Source organism: Chroicocephalus ridibundus, chromosome 1 (genome assembly GCF_963924245.1).
Source record: "Chroicocephalus ridibundus chromosome 1, bChrRid1.1, whole genome shotgun sequence".
NCBI classification, from domain to species: Eukaryota; Metazoa; Chordata; class Aves; order Charadriiformes; family Laridae; genus Chroicocephalus; species Chroicocephalus ridibundus.
Genome location: NC_086284.1, coordinates 20914090 through 20936108, shown reverse-complemented (window position 1 = coordinate 20936108; position 22019 = coordinate 20914090). Strand labels below are relative to the sequence as shown.

Sequence of the window (22019 nt, the reverse complement as noted above, 5' to 3'; positions counted from 1 at the left end):
GAAGCAGTTTGCAAACTTATGGTCTGCAATCTAAAGGCATAAAAAATGCCAGAGAGAAGCCAGACTGAAGATCCTGAAGTTTTCATATTACAGACAAAATTATATGACACTATTTGAACAATTCATGAAATAAGTTCTGACACCCCTGCTAACACCGATGCAAAAAGCACTTTTGCCTACCTGAAATGTAGTATTGAATGTTGAGCAAGTGGTAGTCTGAAGATATTTCAGAGACACTCAACTTGAGGTAGAAATCAACTTACCCTATGTTTTTCCTTTACTTTCTTCCTGTATTCTTCTTTGTCAAATTTGTCTTCTTCCCGTAGGATCTCTTTCGCTTTATCTAAGTTGATACCACTGGCATCATCTTCCTCATCTGCTTTTGCCAAACTGGACTTTTGCACAGGTGGCCACTGCTGCACTAACTGAATTATACGTGTCAACAAAGAAAATAATGGTTAGAATAATTTTTTTACACATCAAAGTTTTGATGCCTTAATTACACATTATTTTTCTAGGCTAAATAAAAAGGCCATTTACAAAGGAAACAAACAAACAAAACCTCTGCGTGATACAAACTTGGATACCTTATTTAACATCACATTCAGTCAAAAATGACTATTTGAAAATAATGTCTCCATTACACCGTACTACTGTTCAATGGATTCACTTGAACTTCTTCCCCTTTTTTTCTCTCTTTTCCTAATGGAACAGATAATTTATAATCCTGCTAGACATTTTGGGAGAAAAATGACACTTGCTTTCAAGAAATGACTCTCCAAAACATATGCAACAGAACAAACAATTACTAAATCTAAATAGTATGTTTTCATGTAAACAATCAATATTCCAATGTATTAACTGAGAGAAAAGATGAGACAAGCCTTCATCACACAGTATATAAAAAAACACGACTGTGGGTTCACGTTTTGGGGGAAGCAAGGAGAACAGATGTGGAGGGGTTTATTGGTTATTGTATGAAAAACAGATTGGAAGTGTTTGACGATTCAAGTTTGACTTGTGGATGACACACTGAACTCATCCAGCTTCTCTTAAACCCTAAAGCAAAGACAAAGACAACACATTCACCAAAAATATCCCCACCTATCTTATGACCTAATAACTTATAACTTGGGGTATGAGCGGATATCATCTGGGGGCAGTCTTTGCAAAATAATTCTTGCTTATGGATTGGTACAGTAGTAACTCTTAAAAAGAAACTATATGTCAGAAAATATAGAATGTCTTTCAGATCCAAATGCAAAACCAAACACAGGGTGTTATTAACCTGGATACTGATAAAGCCAACCAGCTGTTTCTACTTCCTTTTGTAAAATGGAGTGTGTGTACTTGTATTTTCTAGAAAGATACATTTCTGAAAGGAGTTTTATTTTATCAAAGAGAAGCATGTGGAGTAGAATAGTAAAACTTTAAAGCCATTTTAGATAGCTCAGAAAAAAAGCAGGAACAACATCCATAGATGCAAAGTCTATGTTTCCTTAAATAAGCCACCCCTTCTCTACTGTGCTACTTTTCCAACTATACTCTTTGTGCTAATTTTTTTTCCTCCATCCTCACTCCTTTTTGCTTCATTGCATAGATACATAAAACATTTGCATACATATTTTATGATGAGCTTTTGAATATCTAAAAATATCTGAAGATGTAATTTCCAGTCAATGGGGCAACCTCTAAAACCTTTTAAATTTTGTCTAACATCAGTAATTATATGGCTATAGTCCCTTCACCTGTAATATAAAATGCTTTATTTTATTTGGTCACAAAAGCAAATTATATATTTGTAAAGGTGACCTCTCTTTCAGTTTCTGCTTTACTGAAAGTAATCTAGAGTAAGAAAAAAAGTGCTACTTTGTTCCTAATGCTGGAAATGGAAAAACAACGTACACAGCATCTGAAGCTGTGAAATCAAATCTTTGAAAAGTTTATGGAGCATGGAGACTTGCTAGTGAGGTTATCACCACAGTGAAACCCTAGAGTGACTATCATCCACAACAGTTCCTTTCAGTATAAAATCAATATATTTTTCCAGGGGCTATTAAAAGATCCAATTAAATTACTCCAAATTTCAATGCACTGCTACATCAGCACCAGTAGGTGAAAATTCGGTAGTTCCTTAGCTTTCCTAACAAAACTTTTAATCTAGAAATAGTGAATGCTGGAAAGAAAACCAGGGACTTCTTTTAATTCCACTACTTTAACTCGAGACTTGGGGGAGCTTTGGCAAACGCCTACAGGAAAATTGGTTTATATTTCTGTAAAGAAAAAATAGGCTCTTGATTCCACCAAAGATAATAGGCAGAAAAGAGGTACAGTTCTGTACATCCACTAACAGCTCTCATACAAGTATTTCACAGATATAAAGGTGAGCAGAGGTCAGCGCTCAGCATTCTCTTTTTTCCCCCAGTGGAATTGAATTCTAAATGGAAGCTGAACAGTTTTGCAAAACTTAAACCAACTACGAAGACCACACACTTTTGAAAAGCGTACCTTTTTTATATAGATATGAAGTATTTCTGTCTTTATAGAAACTACAAATTCAGTTCCCACAAAAATACAGTTATTTTGAGCTGATCTTACCTCTCCATCTTCAGTAAAGACTATTTTTGTGTTGACTTTAAATTTCTTTTTCAAGATTTTTTTGGCTTCTTGGGTTTTAGTTGGTTTTTTCTTCATCTTTGATTTTGATGCATTCTGTATGAAAGAAAATGAGATTTCTTATGTTTTTTTTTTTCTAGTCACAAAATATATGCTTCAAACTTTCTTAAAATCAATTATATGTATTAAAACGTAATTCCTAAAACACAATAGTCAGAGTAGCTTCCAGTAAAAATTAGCTAACAGTCTTTTTCATAGAAGTGTTTTAAGCAAGCCATATCATGAGGAAGTCATTTACTTCAAATCTCACTCACCTTTTTGGGACAAGGACACTAGATTCACCAGCTTACGCTGTTAGCAAGCCTCATCAGACAAGAAATCCAGTATAACTGACCGAAGCCATTAGCTGTAACTGATCAGACACCACTTTCATCTCCCTTGTCATCCCATTGTCCCCAGGCACCACAGCACACCAGTTTGAGTGATTTCTGTGGCAATGAAGGGCACAAGTGGCCATGCAAGAACGTTCCTATTTCATAACTTTCTTGCAGTCCCACCAGGGTGCAGAACATCAGTGCTAGGGGATGTCTATCCAACTTAGCATTAAATAACATTTAGAATCACAAAAGTTATTAGCATCATAGGAAAAAAGTTGTAGCGAAACGAAGTGGTGAAGACACCAGAGAAACTAATAAATGCACAGATGCTGAAGTTATGTTTATTTTCTGTGTGCACAATCATGCTGTTAGAAAGAAGAGGTCACTTCTATTTTTGACAGAGATTGAGGATTCATCATTCAGAGTATTTTTGCATTCTGGAGATAGTTTGCAACTCTGGCAGAACCATTATAATTACTTCCATAAAATGCAGTGGAAAATTAATTGTCACATCCAGAGATGGCCCGCATAGGTTTCACAGAGCCACTCATCTGGTGGTAACATCATGGAACCAAAGAACATGGAGATTCCCGACCTCCAGCTCTTTTTCTGAGATCTCTCCTTTCAAGAATAAAGGACATACGCGTCCAGACACAATACACACAGACAACGTTTTAAGCAGTAACTGCTACTGCAGGAAGTATTTTATAGCAAAAGATGTTCCGCAGGAATACGTGGAGATTCCCCAGGAGAAGACCCCACAACTCATTCATGATCTTGTAAAGACTGCAAAGCTCTGTTACTCATGAAAAAGCGCCTGAAAAACAGTCATTAAACTGTCTAAACTTCTGATAAATAATAGAAAGTGGTCAAAGCAACCACGGAGAAAAAGGAAAAACTTAACTTCTTTCACTTTTTCTTTTTTATTTTAGTCATTTTAATCACTTTCATGTTCTATACCAAATCCACTATAAAAGGAAGCAAAAAAAATTAACTCAGAAAGTCACTGTCATTATGATCAGCACGCTAATGCACTGAAATATGAACTATAAAAGAGAAAAATTACAGTCTTCCTAACAGGAAAAATGGCTTGTGACAGCTACTGCGCTGTGTTATCAAGTAATGACCATATCTATTATAGAAAATAGTAACTGTAGCAGCACTTATGTCCTCAGTATTGTCATACAATTTTTGTTGGATTGGGCAGCTACTACTAACGAGTCTCAGGCACACCTTTAATAGCGCAGAAAGCTGCGCTTCTTCCCTCACTCCCATTGTTTATCCCACAAACACAAATGGTTCGAGAGTCTGCATAAGCATAAAACCCTTACTGCAAAATATTCCTGTAGAACAACAGGAACTGCGCAGAGGAAGAATTTAAAGAGAGATCTCCTTCAAGGCAGTAGGATGGTACTTGTCACTACCACAACATTTCTTCTCACCACTTCCTTTTGGATTAAACCTTTTTGGTTTAATCTTTTTCTTAATCTTTAATTTTAACAAGAGGAAGAGGGAAGAAATAGGAAGCTAAATCTCCCCACTATACACCTAAAAAGCATAGTATAAGATCAGTGTATGAATTTGTCAGATTTACAGTATGCAGCGTTAAGGAAAGGTAAGAGATCAGAATTTTAAAAAACATAAAGGAAAGAGTGTTAGTATAAAACTCTACACAACCCATGGACAATTAAACTGTGGTTTTTATTAGGATTCTTTCATCGCTTTACTAAACTGAACACACTCCAGAGCCGATGGCTATCAAAGCTCCCTCAGCTTCGACACAGTCTCCTGACTGATGGTCATAGTTTAAAACCATACTAACAGCATGGAGACCAAATGGGCTCAGACACCAAAACATCTTAAACAAAGATGCAGGCACAATTTTACAAACTACATGACTTCACTGTTCAGCGGGAGAAGTGGTGCAGTCCAGGAGGGAAGCTGGGTGGGTCAGTGCAGTGGTTCCTCACACGGCCTCCCTGTCCCAGGGGGGAAGGAGGCTACATGGTCCAGGAGAAGAGTGAGGCAGGTTAGCCATTGGTCACATACAGTCCTGGGGCTACCGTGGGGTCCCATAAATGCTGCTTTGGTTATCTCCTGGGGACCCCTCCCACATTGTTCTGAAGTCCTTTATAGTCCTAAAGTCTCTCTTCTGTCACCTAAGTCTCTCCCTCCACATCTCAAGAGCCTCTCCCCTTAATTCCTGCTCCAGTTGCTGACACTCTATCTTGAACGTGGCTTCCTGCCTCACCCACACTACCCCTGAGACCCCCTCACCCAAATAAATTTCTATTGCCATTGCCTGTCTGCTTTGACCCCACATTTGAAAAGCTATATTGAAACATCAGGTGTCTGATTCATCCATTGTAAGAAGCGGAACACCCACAGACAGCAGACCTCAGGCTTTCCTAATCTTCAGTGCCAACCCCCGGTTCCACGCATTTTCAAGCCATTCCGCTTACTCAGATGCCATTTTCATCTTTTGTACTAGGAGATACCTGACAATTTACAAGCAGCAGGCTGGCATTTAACCCTCATTCTCCATGGCTTCCTCTCTTTTCTTCACAATGAGTTCAACACACCAGCAGACAACACCAGCTGCTGGAGGCTGCCAAAAGATCTCCTCCATCTGTTAACCTCAAGCGCTGCAAAGAATACAACTGTGGCAGGAGCCATAAGTCCTCTCTAACTGCTCAGTAAACAGCTGAAATCTGGGGTCACAGGCTTTGCAGGCAGAAGCACTGTCACATCAGCAGACATGAGTGAACAGAGGGTTTCTCCTGACAACCAGACCTTGCACATAATGCCAGAGCAAGACATGGGCCTGGGCATTTTAGAATGAGCTGAGAGGGTGTAGTGGCTCCCCACGCTGACCGTCTGACTCAGAAAACACTGTGTATCAAAACCTGCTCAACTAACATCTACCTCAGTAAAATCCATTTCTAAAGCGGTATTACAGAATCACAGAATGGCAGGGGTTGGAAGGGACCTCTGGAGATCATCTAGTCCAACCCTCCTCCCAGAGCAGGGTCACCCAGAGCAGGTTGCACAGGAATGCATCCAGGCAGGTTTTGAATGTCTCCAGAGACGGAGACTCCACCACCTCACTGGGCAGCCTGTTCCAGTGCTCTGCCACCCTCAAAGTAAAGAAGTTCCTCCTCATGTTTAGGTGGAATTTCTTGTGTTCCAGTTTGTGCCCATTGCCCCTTGTCCTGTCACTGGGCACCACTGAAAAGAGTCTGGTCCCATCCTCTTGACACCCACCCTTTTAAGTATTTATAAGCATTGATGAGATCCCCTCTCAGTCTTCTCCAGGCTAAACAGTCCCAGGTCTCTCAGCCTTTCCTCATAAGAGAGGTGCTCCATTCCCTTGATCATCTTTGTAGCCCTCAAAGAAATTACACCTTGACATTACACCATCCAATAAGCCGTCAGTCTGAACAAAGTGGGCACAAAGGATCTGGGCACAGGTTTTCATGTTGCTTTTATATATCAAAGGGATTCTGTGGTTAAACTCAAGTTGGTAACAGAAGCGAAAGCACCAGCCAGTGCAAGTATGGTTCCCCGTCAATGAGAAGAGGAGCTCACCGACGCATACATTTTGCCCTATGCCAAATAAAAACATGCCCTCAAGTCTCACCTTTTCTTCTATGAAGATATGGCAATAGTTAACGCTGATCAAACAAGATCAGAGTGACAATCAGTCTCTTCAAAATAGTATATAACAGTTAAGCATTATAAAAGTCACATGAGTTTAAAAAAATTTCATAAAACGTAAGCTCAGCTGCAGGGTTAGGGGATTTTCTATTGTTACTAATCAAAAGCCTAAATTTCTTCTTCCCTTTGCACATGCACATGCCAGATGGTTTGCCGGATTATTTAATGAGTTAGAATAAAAACGAGCTCTTAGAAGCACAGGAAATTCAAACATTTTAATATATAATCAGAAACAATACAGCTAACATGCAAGTTCTTTTCTATTTTTCTCAAGAAGAAGCAGGCTTTTGTTTTCTGGCTTAGAAGATCTGATATTCTTAGCTGAATCTACGACAAAGGTTTTCTAAGTGAAGATACTGATAAGCTTCAGACATGAGATTTACTATTTTTTCATTTTAATTTTTTTCTGAAAAGAAAGGGCGTCAGAAACACAAATATCAGTAAATTTTGCTATTCTAATATGCAATTTTTTCTTATTAATACAATTTTTAAAGTCAATAGTTTAGATTGAGTATGTAAACCTCAGTAACTCAGGATTAAAGCACTTACAGTCTCTTACTGTAACCAAGACAAACACATTTCCTTTGACCTTTGGAGTGTTACAAATCATCAAATGTAAAGTTCCTTCGTTTGTAACTATAATTTCCTTTTTAATTTCAACTCGATAAGCCTGTGAATGCAAGCACAGTATATTCACTACAGAAGCAGTCTAAAGACAGGACTACTTTATTGTGGTGGGGTAAAGTACCAGTTGAACAAAAAAAAGGTTATAATCCATTTTCCAGTCACGTTAGCTATAACAAGCATTACTGCTTTTCTAGGGGGGTTGTGGTCTTTTTTTCTCCCCCTTGCTTATACCTTACAATACCTAGGAAGAACAGTGCTGTACCTGGAAATATTTTTCAGTCTCTCCCCACATTATTACATTTCTTTACCCGGAATTCAACAGCAACCGCCTCTGAGAAACAGAAATCGATGTGGTACTCAATTTCACGCACTTGTTTTGTATTTCTTCAAGCAACTACCCACAACAGGAGCAAGTATTGTCACATTTATATTATTACCAAGCACATCAATCCCCCTGTCAAGCTACTGAGTTCAGACTCAGAAGTCACTCCCCACGAAATAGGACACAGGCTTCTGAGACTGAAGCTACCAAACCTTAGGCAAAGAGAAGGGCGGTCTTCCTCTTTATGCTGTGGAGCACGTACAGACATGGCTTTCATCTGGCAGGCACTACAGAACTTTCAGAAGATTGAATAACCTCCAACCACTCATCTAAAGCAGCCTAACCATAAAGCGTTACCTCTCAATGCCTTAAACTTCACAAACTCAAACTATGAGGCTTCGGTTACCTACAGCAGAGATAAGGGTAGAGGAGAGGGAAATTTTCACTCCTCCTGATTTAACCAAAGAAGCAGCAGTGAGATACAAACTTCACACCTTATACATAGTTATAAAACATAAGGAAAACATTAAGAGAAGCAAAATAACCACTTTGAAGTCCAGTCCATATTACTTCAAGCACCTACAAAATACCAAAAAGCTTCCTTAGTAATACATTTTCACTCAACCAGCTATCTGTCCTGCTGTTGAGTAAGAAGGATCAGAGAAGCAGAAATCCTAGGATGCAGCATGACCACAAGGAGATGTACGGATGCTGCTTTCCTTCATGATCTGTGATACCTAGGTGGTCTCTATTTTAATTTTCAGCCCGCTTTCTGCAACGACAGCTGTTTCAGTCCTTCCCAATTTCTGCTGACCGCTCACAAGCCACAGGCCACCTCACGTTGCCGTGAACACCAGAAAAGCCGAAGACACTGAGACGCAGCAGTGCAAAGTTCTTCAAACCGCCTCTCTACTTCCACAACACAACTCCCCAACCTTTCCTAGGAAAACAAGCTTCTTTTAGTTAACACGTGTTATTGGTTTTTTTAAATGTGACACAAGCGAGTCTAATTCTGCTTTGGTGAAGTGTTGTAAGTTTTTTCTTTTTCAAGTGTTAAAAATTGAATTACGAAGCTTAAATTTACAGACACTATCCAACCAACTTGTATAGCATCTGTATACATCACTGAGCACAGCTTTTACCACAACAGGTATGAAGATCTGCAAACAGGCAGGTTGTTACTCAGAAGACAAAACAAGCACTCCTTACATGTTCTTCTATTTACTTCTCTATGAACTTTTAAAGCACATCAGTCACGTATGAAGATCAACACGATCTTGAATTTTTCAAGTGGCAGCTTAAATTAAAAGGGTGGATTGATGGTGTTCTTGTTTTGGGGTGTTTTTTCTTCAGGGTGTGGGTGTTTGTGTTATTTTGGGTTTTTTAACTAGTATCATGCAAGATTCCAATGAAGATATTGAAAAAGCATAAAAGTCAAAACTATTGGTTGGTAATTCCTAACCCAATATCATAGTTTGAACAGGGGAATTCTGGACAGCTGTACTACTTGCTACCTCTATGCACCTATTTACTTTCTACACCTATTGGAAGAATGGTGATTTTGAAAGAGACCATTTTCTAAGGTAGAACCTCGAAACCTACATAGAGAACCCTATACCCTATAGTATAGAATCATAGAATTGCTGAGGTTGGAAGGGACCTTTAAGATCATCGAGTCCAACCTTTAGCCTACCCTGACAAAAGTCACTTCTAAACCATGCCCCTAAGTGCCCCATCTACCCTTTTTTTAAACACCTCCAGGGATGGTGAATCCACCACCTCCCTGGGCAGCCTATTCCAATGTTTAATAACCCTTTCAGTGAAAAAATGTTTCCTAATATCCAATCTAAACCTCCCCTGACATAATTTGAACCCGTTTCCCCTCGTCCTATCACTTGTCACCAGGGAGAAGAGGTCAGCCCCCATCTCTCTACAACCTCCTTTCAGGCAGTTGTAGAGGGTGATGAGGTCTCCCCTCAGCCTCCTCTTCTCCAGGCTAAACAACCCCAGCTCCCTCAGTCGTTCTTCATAAGGTTTGTCCTCCAGACCCCTCACCAGCTTTGTAGCCCTTAAAGAAACTGTAGAGAAACCTACCATAGAGAAACCTACACAGACAACTGAACACAGCTTTTACAGTAACAGTTGTGAAGATAAGGTTAAATCCAGGTTGGCATGCAAAAGAAAACCAGCATTCTTTGCATACAGAATAACATAGATATGGAGCCTTTCAAAAATCACAGCAACAGGAGAAAAAAAAATAATAGAGGAAATAAGAAAAGCTTCCAATAAGCATTATTCAATATTGCTAACCACATTATGGACAAAGACCACAAGACCAGCAGTTCACCACACTATCATTCCTGTTTAAATCTCCCTACAGATCAAAGAAACAGCAACAGATACAAGAAACCATAGCAAAGACAGAACTGTACTATGGCAACCACACGCTTAGATGATGCTTGCCTTTGGTTTTGATTACCATTAGGACAGAAGATTACATCTGAATCTGTATTTCCTTAGAGTTTTGTGTTTGGAGAAAGAGTTTGCTTAGAGAGGATGTCTTAGTAAACAACATACTATTATTTTCTATAAAACAAATTAAATTAAGCCATGAAAGTTGAAAAGAAATAAACTTAAGATTAAAATCTCAGTATTTAACACAAAATGCAAGAGTGAGGATTAAAGAACTTGCCAACTTACAACTTGCTAAAACAACTGGAATTTTTTGCATTATATTTACATGATGAGCTAGGTTCTATGTTTAGACAGGTATTTGCTACAATTCCTTGCATTTAAAAATGGTTATTTATTTAGGAGATCATTTTTACTTGTTTATAGGCTATGACAACAGGAAAAAAAAAAGGAGAAAGAGGTGGCAGTAAATGGCTCCATGCCCAGTATTTCTCTCCAACCACAGACAAGAAACAAGCTGAAAAACAGAAATCTTTATTAAATGATTCTTCAATGATAAATCGTACTCTCTTTTCTAACTGACATCACATAACAGTATTTCTCTAGAATACTTCTAAAACACTGAAAACAACTAAAGTAATTTTCTACTGAATTATTACACTTTCCCCACGAATGACTGCATATTCCATGTGATACCTGTCTGTTCATTTCAGCAGCTGCTAACAAGACTTAAAATTGGGAATTTTGGCAAAGGCTAAACAAATACAGAGGCTGAAGTTTCTCTTTCTAGCATGTCAGTAAAAAAAGCAAAGACTAAAAAAAAAATATATTGATATAGCAAAATTTACATTAAATTAGTGAACTTATTCTGTGAATTACAATTTTAAAATCATAATGAACTAAACAATGGCAAAGATACCAGCATTTTCAACACAAACTATCTTTGCAGGACATTGGAAGTGCCATCAGTAGCTCTGCACTTCCAACTGTGAATTTAGATGAGAAAAAAGAATTTTTTTATTCCACGCACCCCCCCTATCCCCCATTAACATTAAGAGGTTTACTTCTGCTTTAAGTATTTCCTTTTGTTTCTTTACAGATAATTTAGAAATGCCTGGGTACCATTTTACTCCTGAAATGTCTTCTGAAATACACAGTCACAGCTGCATTTATCATCTACAAATTTAAACCAAATCCTGAAAATAAAAATAAGGTGCATCCGCATACTTCCATCCCTGAGAAAACTTTCATTGCTTTCATTCTCTATATTGAAAAAAAGAATGTTAATGTTTTAACCCTAATATAAATTCCCACAGTACCAGAAGGAACCATAAATGAGCAGCATTGCACAATCAATTTTTCATGCTTTTTTCCTCCCTGTCTTTCCCTTTCCCTCTGCTTGCTTTCTTTTTTATTTTTATTTCTTATTTTTATATATCTCTCTACCTCTATATCTATATATAGAGATATATAGATATATCTCCCTCTATCTCTAGATATATAAAGATAGATATGTATGTATAGATATAGATAGATATATCTTTGACCCTACCACAGAACAGGAAGATTTTAAAGAATACTTTAGTGAAGAGCTAAGCTTCCCCCAGCCCGCAAAGCAAACATTTGAGTACTATAAATTATGTAATTGTAAATAAAACTCTAGTATCTGCATATGGTAACAAACAGCTTTTGTCATTGATCTGCAAAATCATTGCATCTCATGTTCCAAATCTTTAAGAATATTATATAAGAAATACAAAAAAAAACCAGTAAGTTTACCATTTTAAGATATAATATGGACAAACTCATTATGTGAGAAATTTGTGAGTTACAGTAATTAGGTAATATCTCAATCTGAAAGACGTCTCTATTTAACGCACTGGACCACAGAACTTTTCCGTACAGCTACTGCATTAGCCTGTAAATCTCTATTACTTGCGAGCATAAGCAGCAGCACCTTTCTAAAACGTTAGGCCTTTAGCCACGCAAGGCAATGACTTGCATCACGCAGTTTATTTAAAAGAAAGGTGTAACAGAGAATAGCGAACTACTTTACATATTTCTAGGCAAAAAGTAAATTAAGTTATAATTGAGTATGCCTGACTAAATGAATTTACATTCCAGAAGACTGTAATTCAAAACCAAACATATTAACATAACTTGTATATATTCTTGGGGTTAAGGCAGGTAGAAAAATATATTTCAAAGATACACATACAAGCTAAGATATCCTAATAACTCAAAGACTGCCTCTAACTGAAATATCCAAGAAGTATACAATAACGATTAATGCCACTAGTAACTGCAGGGTCAGATCAAGACATCCAATGTTTTCATTCCACCCCTCCCTGTCATTACAAGGTAATACAGCATCACAACACAATCTTCCTCTGGTAAAATCCAAGAGAAATGCATGGTAACCATCAAATTCTCCAACACTTCTACAGCCAAGCAAAGCAGATGAACTGCTTGCAGTTATCCTAAACAGAGGATTACATCTTCGTAAATGAATGAGTGTTCCTCATACAACATCAATTAACAAGCAAAAACCATGATTTTGTTGACTGCTAGACACTCTCCCTATTCCAGAGCTTCCATTTTTGTGAGCAAGAAGAGGCCACCATGAAGATGCTATTTCCAGCAAAACATGGCAAATTAAAAATAAGAGCGTGAACGTGTCTTTGATACTGAACCAAATTGCTTCAAAGGTAGCCATCTTCTATCTCTCACTTCCAAAAAAGCCAAAACCAAACCAAAACAAACAAAACAACCCCAATCAACTAACGAAACCAACCCAAACCCCATAATACATGAACGTGGAGCTGAGGAGCTACAAAAACCTGCACCTACTTTGCACCTTTTGTTCTATGACAGGTCTCCAATGATGACAACGTTGATATCTTTCCCTACTTTCCAGCAGGTGGAAGATCCTCCCTGTTCACCCACCCACCACTAACATTCAACATGAAACAAGGCCCACACACAAAATGGGGGTGAGGGGAGACAAGCAGGAAGGGGAGGGGAGGGCTGCCTTGTTTGGGATGAAAAGAACTCTTAAGCCCTTCAGGTGTGCTGCGAATGTGCCATATTCTGGAACTTGTAACTTTTCAGTCTCCAGAAGAACCAGAATTGCTCCTTCTCTCCCAGGCTACACTTAATATCTTAGTGCAAGACAGTTAAAATGAAATATTCAGAGAAATGTAATCACTGAATGATACAGCAGGAAGGCAACGCTGACATGCTGAGCTGACATTTAATGAACCGAAAATTTGGGGCTTTTTTATTTAAAGAATAAAGATCCTTCTTTTTTCATGAGGCTGTATTTTCCAGTAGTTAAGACAGAGTTATTCTAAAAAAGAAAAGACTTCTCTGCATAATCATCACAGCAGCCCAGGCTTAAATAAATGCCGTAATGTCATTAAAATTATGGCTTAAAAATACTTTGCAAAGGAATCTTAGGTCAAAAGGTGAGGTGAGAAGACCACACTTGCATGCTGTTTTTCTGTAAGGTTTACTATGTTTTACCACCATGAGCAGCGTGACGTTCCTTTTCTCCCTCAAAAGCCAGGACGTGTGCCCCAGGAACACAGTGGCAGCCAAGGCTGAAGCTTCTTAAAACATTTTGTTCGCTACGTTCTCCCGATCTGCCATCAGAAAGTAACAAGAAAGTTACTTTGCAAAGATAAATATATTTATCTCGTCTCTCTCTCTCCTTCCTTTTGCACATTCTAAAACCAAAAACTATGCTAATTTAATTACCACACCACAATGATATCCTTCACAGGCTATGACCGCAATAAGCAAAGACTGCATTTTTTGGGGAAAAAAACCCCAAAATTTATTTTAGTTCATTTGAGCAGTGTAAGTTTTTCAGCAGATTAGTGTGATAACCATCATTTTTTTTAAAGAGTTTTATTTCATCTTTAGATTAACATAGATGGCACATACTCCTTCCCCTTTAGAGGCCTCTCAATGCACAAGAGCTGACACCAGTAAAAGCGTTCATCAGGACAAGAGGTAACGGGCACAAACTTGAACACAGGAAGTTCCATCTCAACACGAGGAAAAACTTCTTTGCTTTGAGGGTGTCAGAGCACTGGAACAGGCCACCCAGAGACGTGGTGGAGTCTCCGTCTCTGGAGACATTCAAAACCCGCCTGGATGCGTTCCTGTGCAACCTGCTCTGGGTGACCCTGCTCTGGCAGGGGGGTTAGACTAGATGGTCTCCAGAGGTCCCTTCCAACCCCTATCATTCTATGATTCTATGATCTCTGTCTTCAGCTGAAGCAATTAAAAGTTTTCAGTTGTTTCAACAATATATATTCAGATAGTCTAAACTCATAGAATCACAGAATCTTCATGGTTGGAAAGGACCTTTAAGATCATCGAGTCCAACCAAACAACCTACAATCTCTGCCACTAGAGCATGCCCTGAAGTGCCACATCTAGACATTTCTTAAACACCTCTAGGGATGGTGACTCAACCACCTCCCTGGGCAGGCTGTTCCAGTGCCTGACCACTCTTTCAGTAAAGTAATTCTTCCTAATGTCTAACCTAAACCTCCCCTGCCACAACTTCAGACCATTTCCTCTGGTCCTGTCATTATTCACTTGGGAGAAGAGGCCAACACCCACCTCTCTCCAACCTCCTTTCAGGTAGTTGTAGAGGGCAATGAGGTCTCCCCTCAGCCTCCTCTCCTCCAAGCTAAACATGCCCAGCTCTCTCAGCCTCTCCTCATATGACCTGGTCTCCAGACCCCTCACCAGCCTCGTAGCTCTCCTCTGGACACGCTCCAGCACTTCAGTGTCCCTCTTGTACAGAGGGGCCCAGAACTGGACACAGTACTCGAGGTGAGGCCTCACCAGTGCCGAGTACAGAGGCACGATCACTTCCCTGCTCCTGCTGGCCACGCTATTCCTGATACAAGCCAGAATGCTGTTGGCCTTCTTGGCCACCTGGGCACACTGCTGCCTCATGTTAAGCTGGCCGTCCACCTGCTCCCCCAGGTCCTTTTCTGCCGGGCAGCTTTCCAGCCACTCTTCCCCAAGCCTGTAGCACTGCTTGGGGTTGCTGTGACCGAAATGCAGGACCCGGCACTTGGCCTTATTAAACCTCATACAATTGGCCTTGGCCCATCGATCCAGCGTGTCCAGGTCCCTCTGTAGAGCCTTCCTACCCTCAAGCAGATCAACACTCCCACCTAGTTTGGTGTCATCTGCAAACTTACTGAGGGTGCGCTCAGTCCCCTCAACTCAGCCTAACTCTCAGCGCTTAGCTATGAGAGAGAGTTAAGAATCTGTTAAGAACAAACGGGAAGGCTCAGAGCAAATCTGCAAGTGAAGGACACACTGTATGGCCACAGTCAGATGGTCCCTAACACCTCTCCTTGGAGCTCACCCCTTCAGTAGTCTTCACACAACTCAGCCTTGGAATGCCTTACACATAAAGGGATGTTACTAGAAGAAAGTACTCATGAAGGTGACATCGTTTCATTTAAAATAAACATTAGTATTTTCTCAGTCCTTCTCACTCCTCTAGAATTCTGTGGTGGTTTGTCAGAAGTTCTCAGTTTCACAATTTCTAGGCTGATGAAACTGATAGATTGATAAAAAAAAACCCAAAACACTCATTTAAAAATACTTTCAGTTGCCAAGATACAATGACTGAACTGTAGTAGGCTAATATGCTGAAGTACACTAAGATTTTCTCCTTTGCTTCTGAAGCAGTAGGAAAGGTAGAAACACCTTTATCATTTCACACAATTGGAAAAATGTGCAGATTTCAAGAAGCCTGCTGTTTATAGTAATTTTCTCTCTTTCTGTTTAAAAACAAGGCAGTCAGGTGTAGAAATTGCATTAATGCAGCACAGAGGTCCTCACAGTAAAACACTCAAGCAGGATTTAGACCTTTATTTATAGAGAAGACGACTAGAAATTCTGGTCCAGACCAAAATAGAAGAATAATCACCTCAAAATGGAGAACAGGAGTAGACAGAAGAAAAGTTGGAACTCCTGTCACCAGCCAAGAATACATACCAACTGTTAGAAGATGAAGATACAAAGAGAGGGTCACAAGCTAAGACTTTGTGATGGAAGCAATAAAAAAAATCCCCCAGCAACATAGCTAAAATTAAAACGAACAAAAAAGTGAGACAGCTATGCTGTATGAGTGACGTAGAGACTGAACATGAGCTTGCCATGGATCTCAATAGTAGCTCTCAGGAAGACTACTAGGGTACTAGATGGGGCAAAGGCAACTTACCTTCCAGGAGCCAGGACGTGAAAACTGTCCACTCACTTGGAAGAAAAAAAAAAAGAATTTTTTTAAATTTTTTTTTTAACAATTCAGGCATTAAATGATCAGATAATCCCCATCATGGAACTCTGAAAATATTAGCACATGAAATCATGAAACTGGTGGAAGATTTTTATTTTTTTCAATAAATCTTTCTTACTGGAAGTGACAGGTGATGTAGAATTGGAAATACCATTACAAACCATGTGCAAAAAATGGTGAAGGGAAAGGAAATATGACGCAGGCTTCTCCAGACTGTTCCAGGCCCTCAGTCTGACCTCAAACAGGATGGAATGCAGAAAAGTGAGTTTTGGAGGAATGATGGATTACAAAAGAGGAATGGAAATTGGAATCAGGAATGTAGCATAGCACAGGAACACCAAAGGCAATTTGTAATAAAAATGTTATCTTGACTCCTTAGACAAAGGTAATATAACAGGACTAATTCATTTAAATTTCAGTGGAACGTTTAACATAGTACCACACTGAAAAGTATCAGATGGAGTTAAAAAAAAAAGTCAAGGATTAGAATAGTTACAAAAGTTACAAATGGTGACTACAATGATCCATGCCTAAAGACAAATTATCAGGATGGTAGTGACTCTCCCCGGTCAGTCCCATGGTCCCTGCTCTGCCCAGAGGAGTTAGCGATGAAATGTCCTGACGGAACAAAGCTGGGGGCTGTCGCCAGCTCCAGAGAATGAGCAACAGGTTACTCAAAAGAACGAGACAACCTTGAAAATCAGACACGTTAAAATGAGATGAAATACAAGAGCACAAAGTGCAAGGGCTATTCAGAATTTAAAATTTAAAGTAAGAGCTCAAACCGAAGAAAGAGAACAAAAAAGAATCGAGCACTTTCCGTCACAGTCATCACAGGATGACTGTTAGCCCCACTGTTCACACAGCCACGGAAGAGACAAATACAAACCCTAAGCCCTCATGGGCAAGCCATCGCCGGTAAGAGCCGACGAGGATTCATGGGACTAGCTTCACCTCTAGCTTCTCAGACCGAGTCACCATGAATTCAGATTGAGCACGTGCAGAGAAGAGTTACTAGCATGAAAAGTCCATTTTTTGAGAGAAAATGAAAAAAGCACAATGAAGCATCAGAGGGAATATGACAGCTTTCTTGTAAGCGTATCTGGGATAAACACGGGAGAGAGAGAAAAAACATTTAAGCTTAAAAACAATCTTTGAATAGGAAGAAATTAGTATAAACTCACCATGAAAATATGTGGAAAATAGAATAGAGAATAACCTCAAAACCAGCTCTTGTAAGTAGGAACAATAAAGGCAAATCATCCTACCCTTTTGTAAAAATAGCTGAAATAATTGTGTAAAAACATTTATTTACAATAATTGTGTAAAAACCAGATATGTTTGATACATCTCTTTGCAATACTCCAGAGACTGGGCTCAACCTAATCAGAACATTATACCCTGAAAGGATCCGCATTCAATTTGTAGTTAAAAACAACAACAAATACTGGAACAGAACATTAATTAAGGAGTGAAAAAAATATGTTTAATCCATATTTGAGCCTATGACAAATCTTCAGTCACTTTAGTAAATGCAAGTATGCTAAAATTTAGTTTAAAATCTTTGAATATCATCAGTCTTTTCAGCTGTCTTCAAAGTCAAAGTGAATTAAAAAAAAATGTTCCACAATGTTTTAATTCTAATATTTCTACTTCATACAGTAGCTCTATCGTCTTTTTTTAAAAATGGCTTCACAATAAAATCATATCTTGAGTATTCCATAAAGGCATATACAACACTCCATTGTTCCGAAATAATTTCTAAAAGAAAGTATACTAGAGATAAAAAGACAAAAGAGAAATACCAGAAAGCACATCAGAGAACAAAGCTTGATCTACAAGGATTAGAAATTATGCTTCTGTTTTCCACAAGAGTGTTTATGTTCCTTATGTTACAACAAACTCCTATATTTCAGAGTTTTAGGAAATATTTCTGTGAATTACTGAAAGAAATCACTAATTTTACAGCAAGATGTTAATTTTAGAATTCAGTATCTCATATTCCTCACATAGCACTGTTGCACAAAATGACAGTTTGATATTGGCAGCATTAAGAACGTAAGTGGAGAAACTGTTACAAATATCTGAGCTTTCACTTTGAACACAATAAAACTAAATAAAATACAGAAATGGAAAACTGGTAGAACATGTTCCATGAATTCTAACTCTGAATTACCCCACTTTGAATTCTCTGCATCCCTGAAAAGTTACCTTCTTAAAAGAAATCTGCAATCACAAACATATTCTGTACTTGGCCAAACTACTCAGAGAGACGGTCAAAAGCAAACTTTGATGGATACTAAAATTAAAGAGACAGAAATCAGGAAAATTACATTTCAGCTGGGCGCTGTCAGGCATCAGATGCGGATCCAATGTGCCTACAGAATTTATGAACCTTAGGACCAAACATGACTGATTTAAATATCAATAACTTCAGAAGTTGATTACTTAACCAGACTTCTGCTTCCAGAAACACTAGGACTTAATATTTCTAAAATGCACTGAACTTTTAAAGCAATGAATAGAAAAGAGCAACCCAAATAAGACGCAACACTGGGTTTCAGCACTGAACCAAAAAGGACCACTTTTTTCCCCCCTTCCTCTTCCTACCAGTTCCACTTTTATGGTAAGAAGGACTCTCCATCTTTCATGTCACAGAGTTGTCACATAGGCAAGATGATGACTTCCACTGACCTTTAAAAAACAGACCATTTCTTTTTCTTAAGTCTGCATTACAGTTTGTTCCACGTATTTTTACAGAATTGTTCCATTGACCATGCCATGAAATTATGCACATACGTGAGCTTTTACATCAAGCTAGTTCTGAATCAACTTATCTTTTGATTTGACTATCAACTTCTAGTACTTTAATAAGCCAAAAAGTAGAGGTAATGCTTTCCCGCTTTATCTCTAAACAATTTGAGATGGGAGACGAGCCCTTAGACTTGAATCTGGCTCTACGTCTTCAGTCATTGTAGTTTTCAAAAGCACGCAAAACACCATCAAAATGAAACCTACTATAAATTCTACCTATTATAATGACCTTCTATACAAGAAGGGAGTTTGATTAAGTCTTTAATAAGTACAGCATGCAACACACCTCTCATACTACTGAACTCACACTATTTTTACATATTAATTTAAAATATCAGCCACTACAAACAGTAAAACCTTTTAGTAGAGCAGATTTTTTTTTTAAACAAATTTATGCCTTATTATATTTAACACTAAGCGTACATTTGGGACAATAGCATTCTTCCAAGCTTATAAGAACTTCTATATTAATTCATGAAAGTTGTCTTGAAAGTGGAACAAACATCTGCCATTCACAATACTAACTGTCTTAAAATTTATGGCAGCAATTAATTGCATTCTAACACTCAAACGAATCTCTCCTACTGAGCTGCATTTACGATTCTGCTACTGTCTCTGGGAAAACTTATGTTCTGGTTATGCTATCTGAACCATAATACTAATATTTTAAAGATCCTTGTAAGAAAGTCAAGCTGAAATCAAACTGGTAATTATTTTTAGAGGAACGTACTGGACTTTACAGACATTAAGGAATGAACAAAGTCTATTTGTTATAGTTACTTCATCATCGTAAATTAACTTTGTTTTTATATAACATTGCACACTTTTCTCCTCCTCTCTAAATTTAATTGTACTACTTTTGAATAAATGTGGATTTTGTATTCCGTGTAGACAGAAAAACAAGTCTACAGGGATAACATATGAGAAAATGTGTTTCTTGTTAGTTATGCACCAAAATATACAGCTCAGATCTGGAAGTCTCTTGTGCTTACTGAAAATCCTTAAAATTTAACAATAAAGTTTCACAAACCAGAGTTGATGAAAACGCATCACTGATTTAGCAAAGAACCCATTGATTTAGTTCTGAATCCACCAAAGGGAAGACATGTGGCACTGATCAGTCATCCCCATCTCACCCCCATCATCACGCCAAGGCCAGCACTGCAGCCAGGTCACATGAAGGCACAAGCAAGGAGAAAGGAATGGCATCACCATTTGAGCTCTAAGTGCCAGACCATCTGCAAAAAAAGGTTCAACATTTGGTGACAGACATACTTCTGCCGTCCAAAGAGACATCTCCAGTCTTCCTACTGGAAGTGCAATGAACTGTTGGGAAGTCTGTTGCAGGACACATGGGGGTACATATGTCAATAGCTGGACCATACCAACTTAAGCAATACAAACTAAATAACACATTCACATTCCTGAAGCATTTTTATGAGTACTGCCAAAAAAGCTGCAAGTTGTCCATTTTCAGGCTTAATTCCCATCCTTCTCATTCAAAGAATGCAGTCTCATGAGCAATTTCCCTAAATTAAGAAATCCTCTCTTGACAGACATCCCTTGGCTGGACTTTACTGCACTTCTTTACCACCAAAGAATTATCCCATTTGAGCCTTAGCTAAGCTCCTGGGCACGCACACAAATTGCTACATCGCCTTAACTGAAGAAGTAAGCTGGAGCCACCATGCACACCAAAGAAAACAGCCTGGAGCTGGTAACACTGTGGGGATGCAGCAGCTTGTGTTAGCAGGAAATCAGGAGTTTGAAAAAGTAATTTAGAAGTCATAGAATCGCCTAGGTTGGAAGGGACCTATCAAGTCATCTATTCCAGCCATCAGCCTAACTCTGACAAAAACCATCACTAAACCATATCTCTAAGCACTATGTCTACCCATCTTTTAAATACCTCCAGGGATGGTGCCTCAACTGCTTCCCTGGGCAGCCTGTTCCAATGCTTAATAACCCTTTCAGTGCAAAACTTTTTCCTAATCCAGTCTAAACCTCCCCTGGCGCAACTTGAGGCCATTTCCTCTTGTCCTATCACCTGTGACTTGGGAGAAGAAACCAACCACCACCTTGCTACGAACCTCCTTCCAGGTAGTTGTAGAGAGCGATAAGGTCTCCTCTCAGCCTCCACTTCTCCAGGCTGAACAACCCCAGCTCCCTCAGACCCTTCTCATAAGACTTGTTCTCCAGACCCCTCACCAGCTTCGTTGCCCTTCTCTGGACCCGCTCCAGCACCTCAAGGTCTTTCCTGTAGTGAGGGGCACAAAACTGGATACTGTACTCAAGGTGGGGACTCACCAGTGCTGAGTACAGGGGGACGATCACTTCCCCCAGATGAGAGAAAAGGAAGAAAAAACAGGTTTAAGCCAAGGAATCTCTTATCGCTACTTAATTAAAACAAAAATGCCACCAACTTTTGCTGACAGATCTATTCCTTACAGGTACTCCCTATGGGCTAACATGCTGGTCCTATTGCCATCTCACTAAAGGTCTCCATTAAAAAAAATAATCTAGATAGGTAGCGTAAGAGATAAGGGAAATACTCATCTCCCACAAAAAAACAATAGTTTCTGAAGCAGTTTCAGAGAATGCATGGGTCACGTATGGCAGATGGCATTTGTTCGGTTAAGAATAATCAGTATGAAAGTCAAGATTTCTAGGATGATGAGAAATGTTTTCTATTTCGATTGCAAGTGTTTTCACATTGTGCCAGGAGCCACTCATTGATCACAGCTGGAAGAACCCCAAACACCACTTACCCAGAAGGTGCACAACTCCAGAACGTAAA

General features: G+C 38.9%; 1 protein-coding gene across 1 annotated transcript in view; it reads right to left on the bottom strand.

Moving 5' to 3' along the window:
* Window positions 1-22019, bottom strand: part of DDX10 (DEAD-box helicase 10) — a 190088-nt gene that overhangs the window by 74548 nt on the left and 93521 nt on the right. Inside the window, exons 14-15 of the mRNA XM_063330528.1 lie at window positions 2599-2712; window positions 264-425 (exon numbers count right to left, since the gene is read on the bottom strand). Of these exons, the coding sequence (XP_063186598.1) occupies window positions 264-425; window positions 2599-2712 (276 nt within the window). The remainder of the gene's footprint in view (window positions 1-263; window positions 426-2598; window positions 2713-22019) is intronic.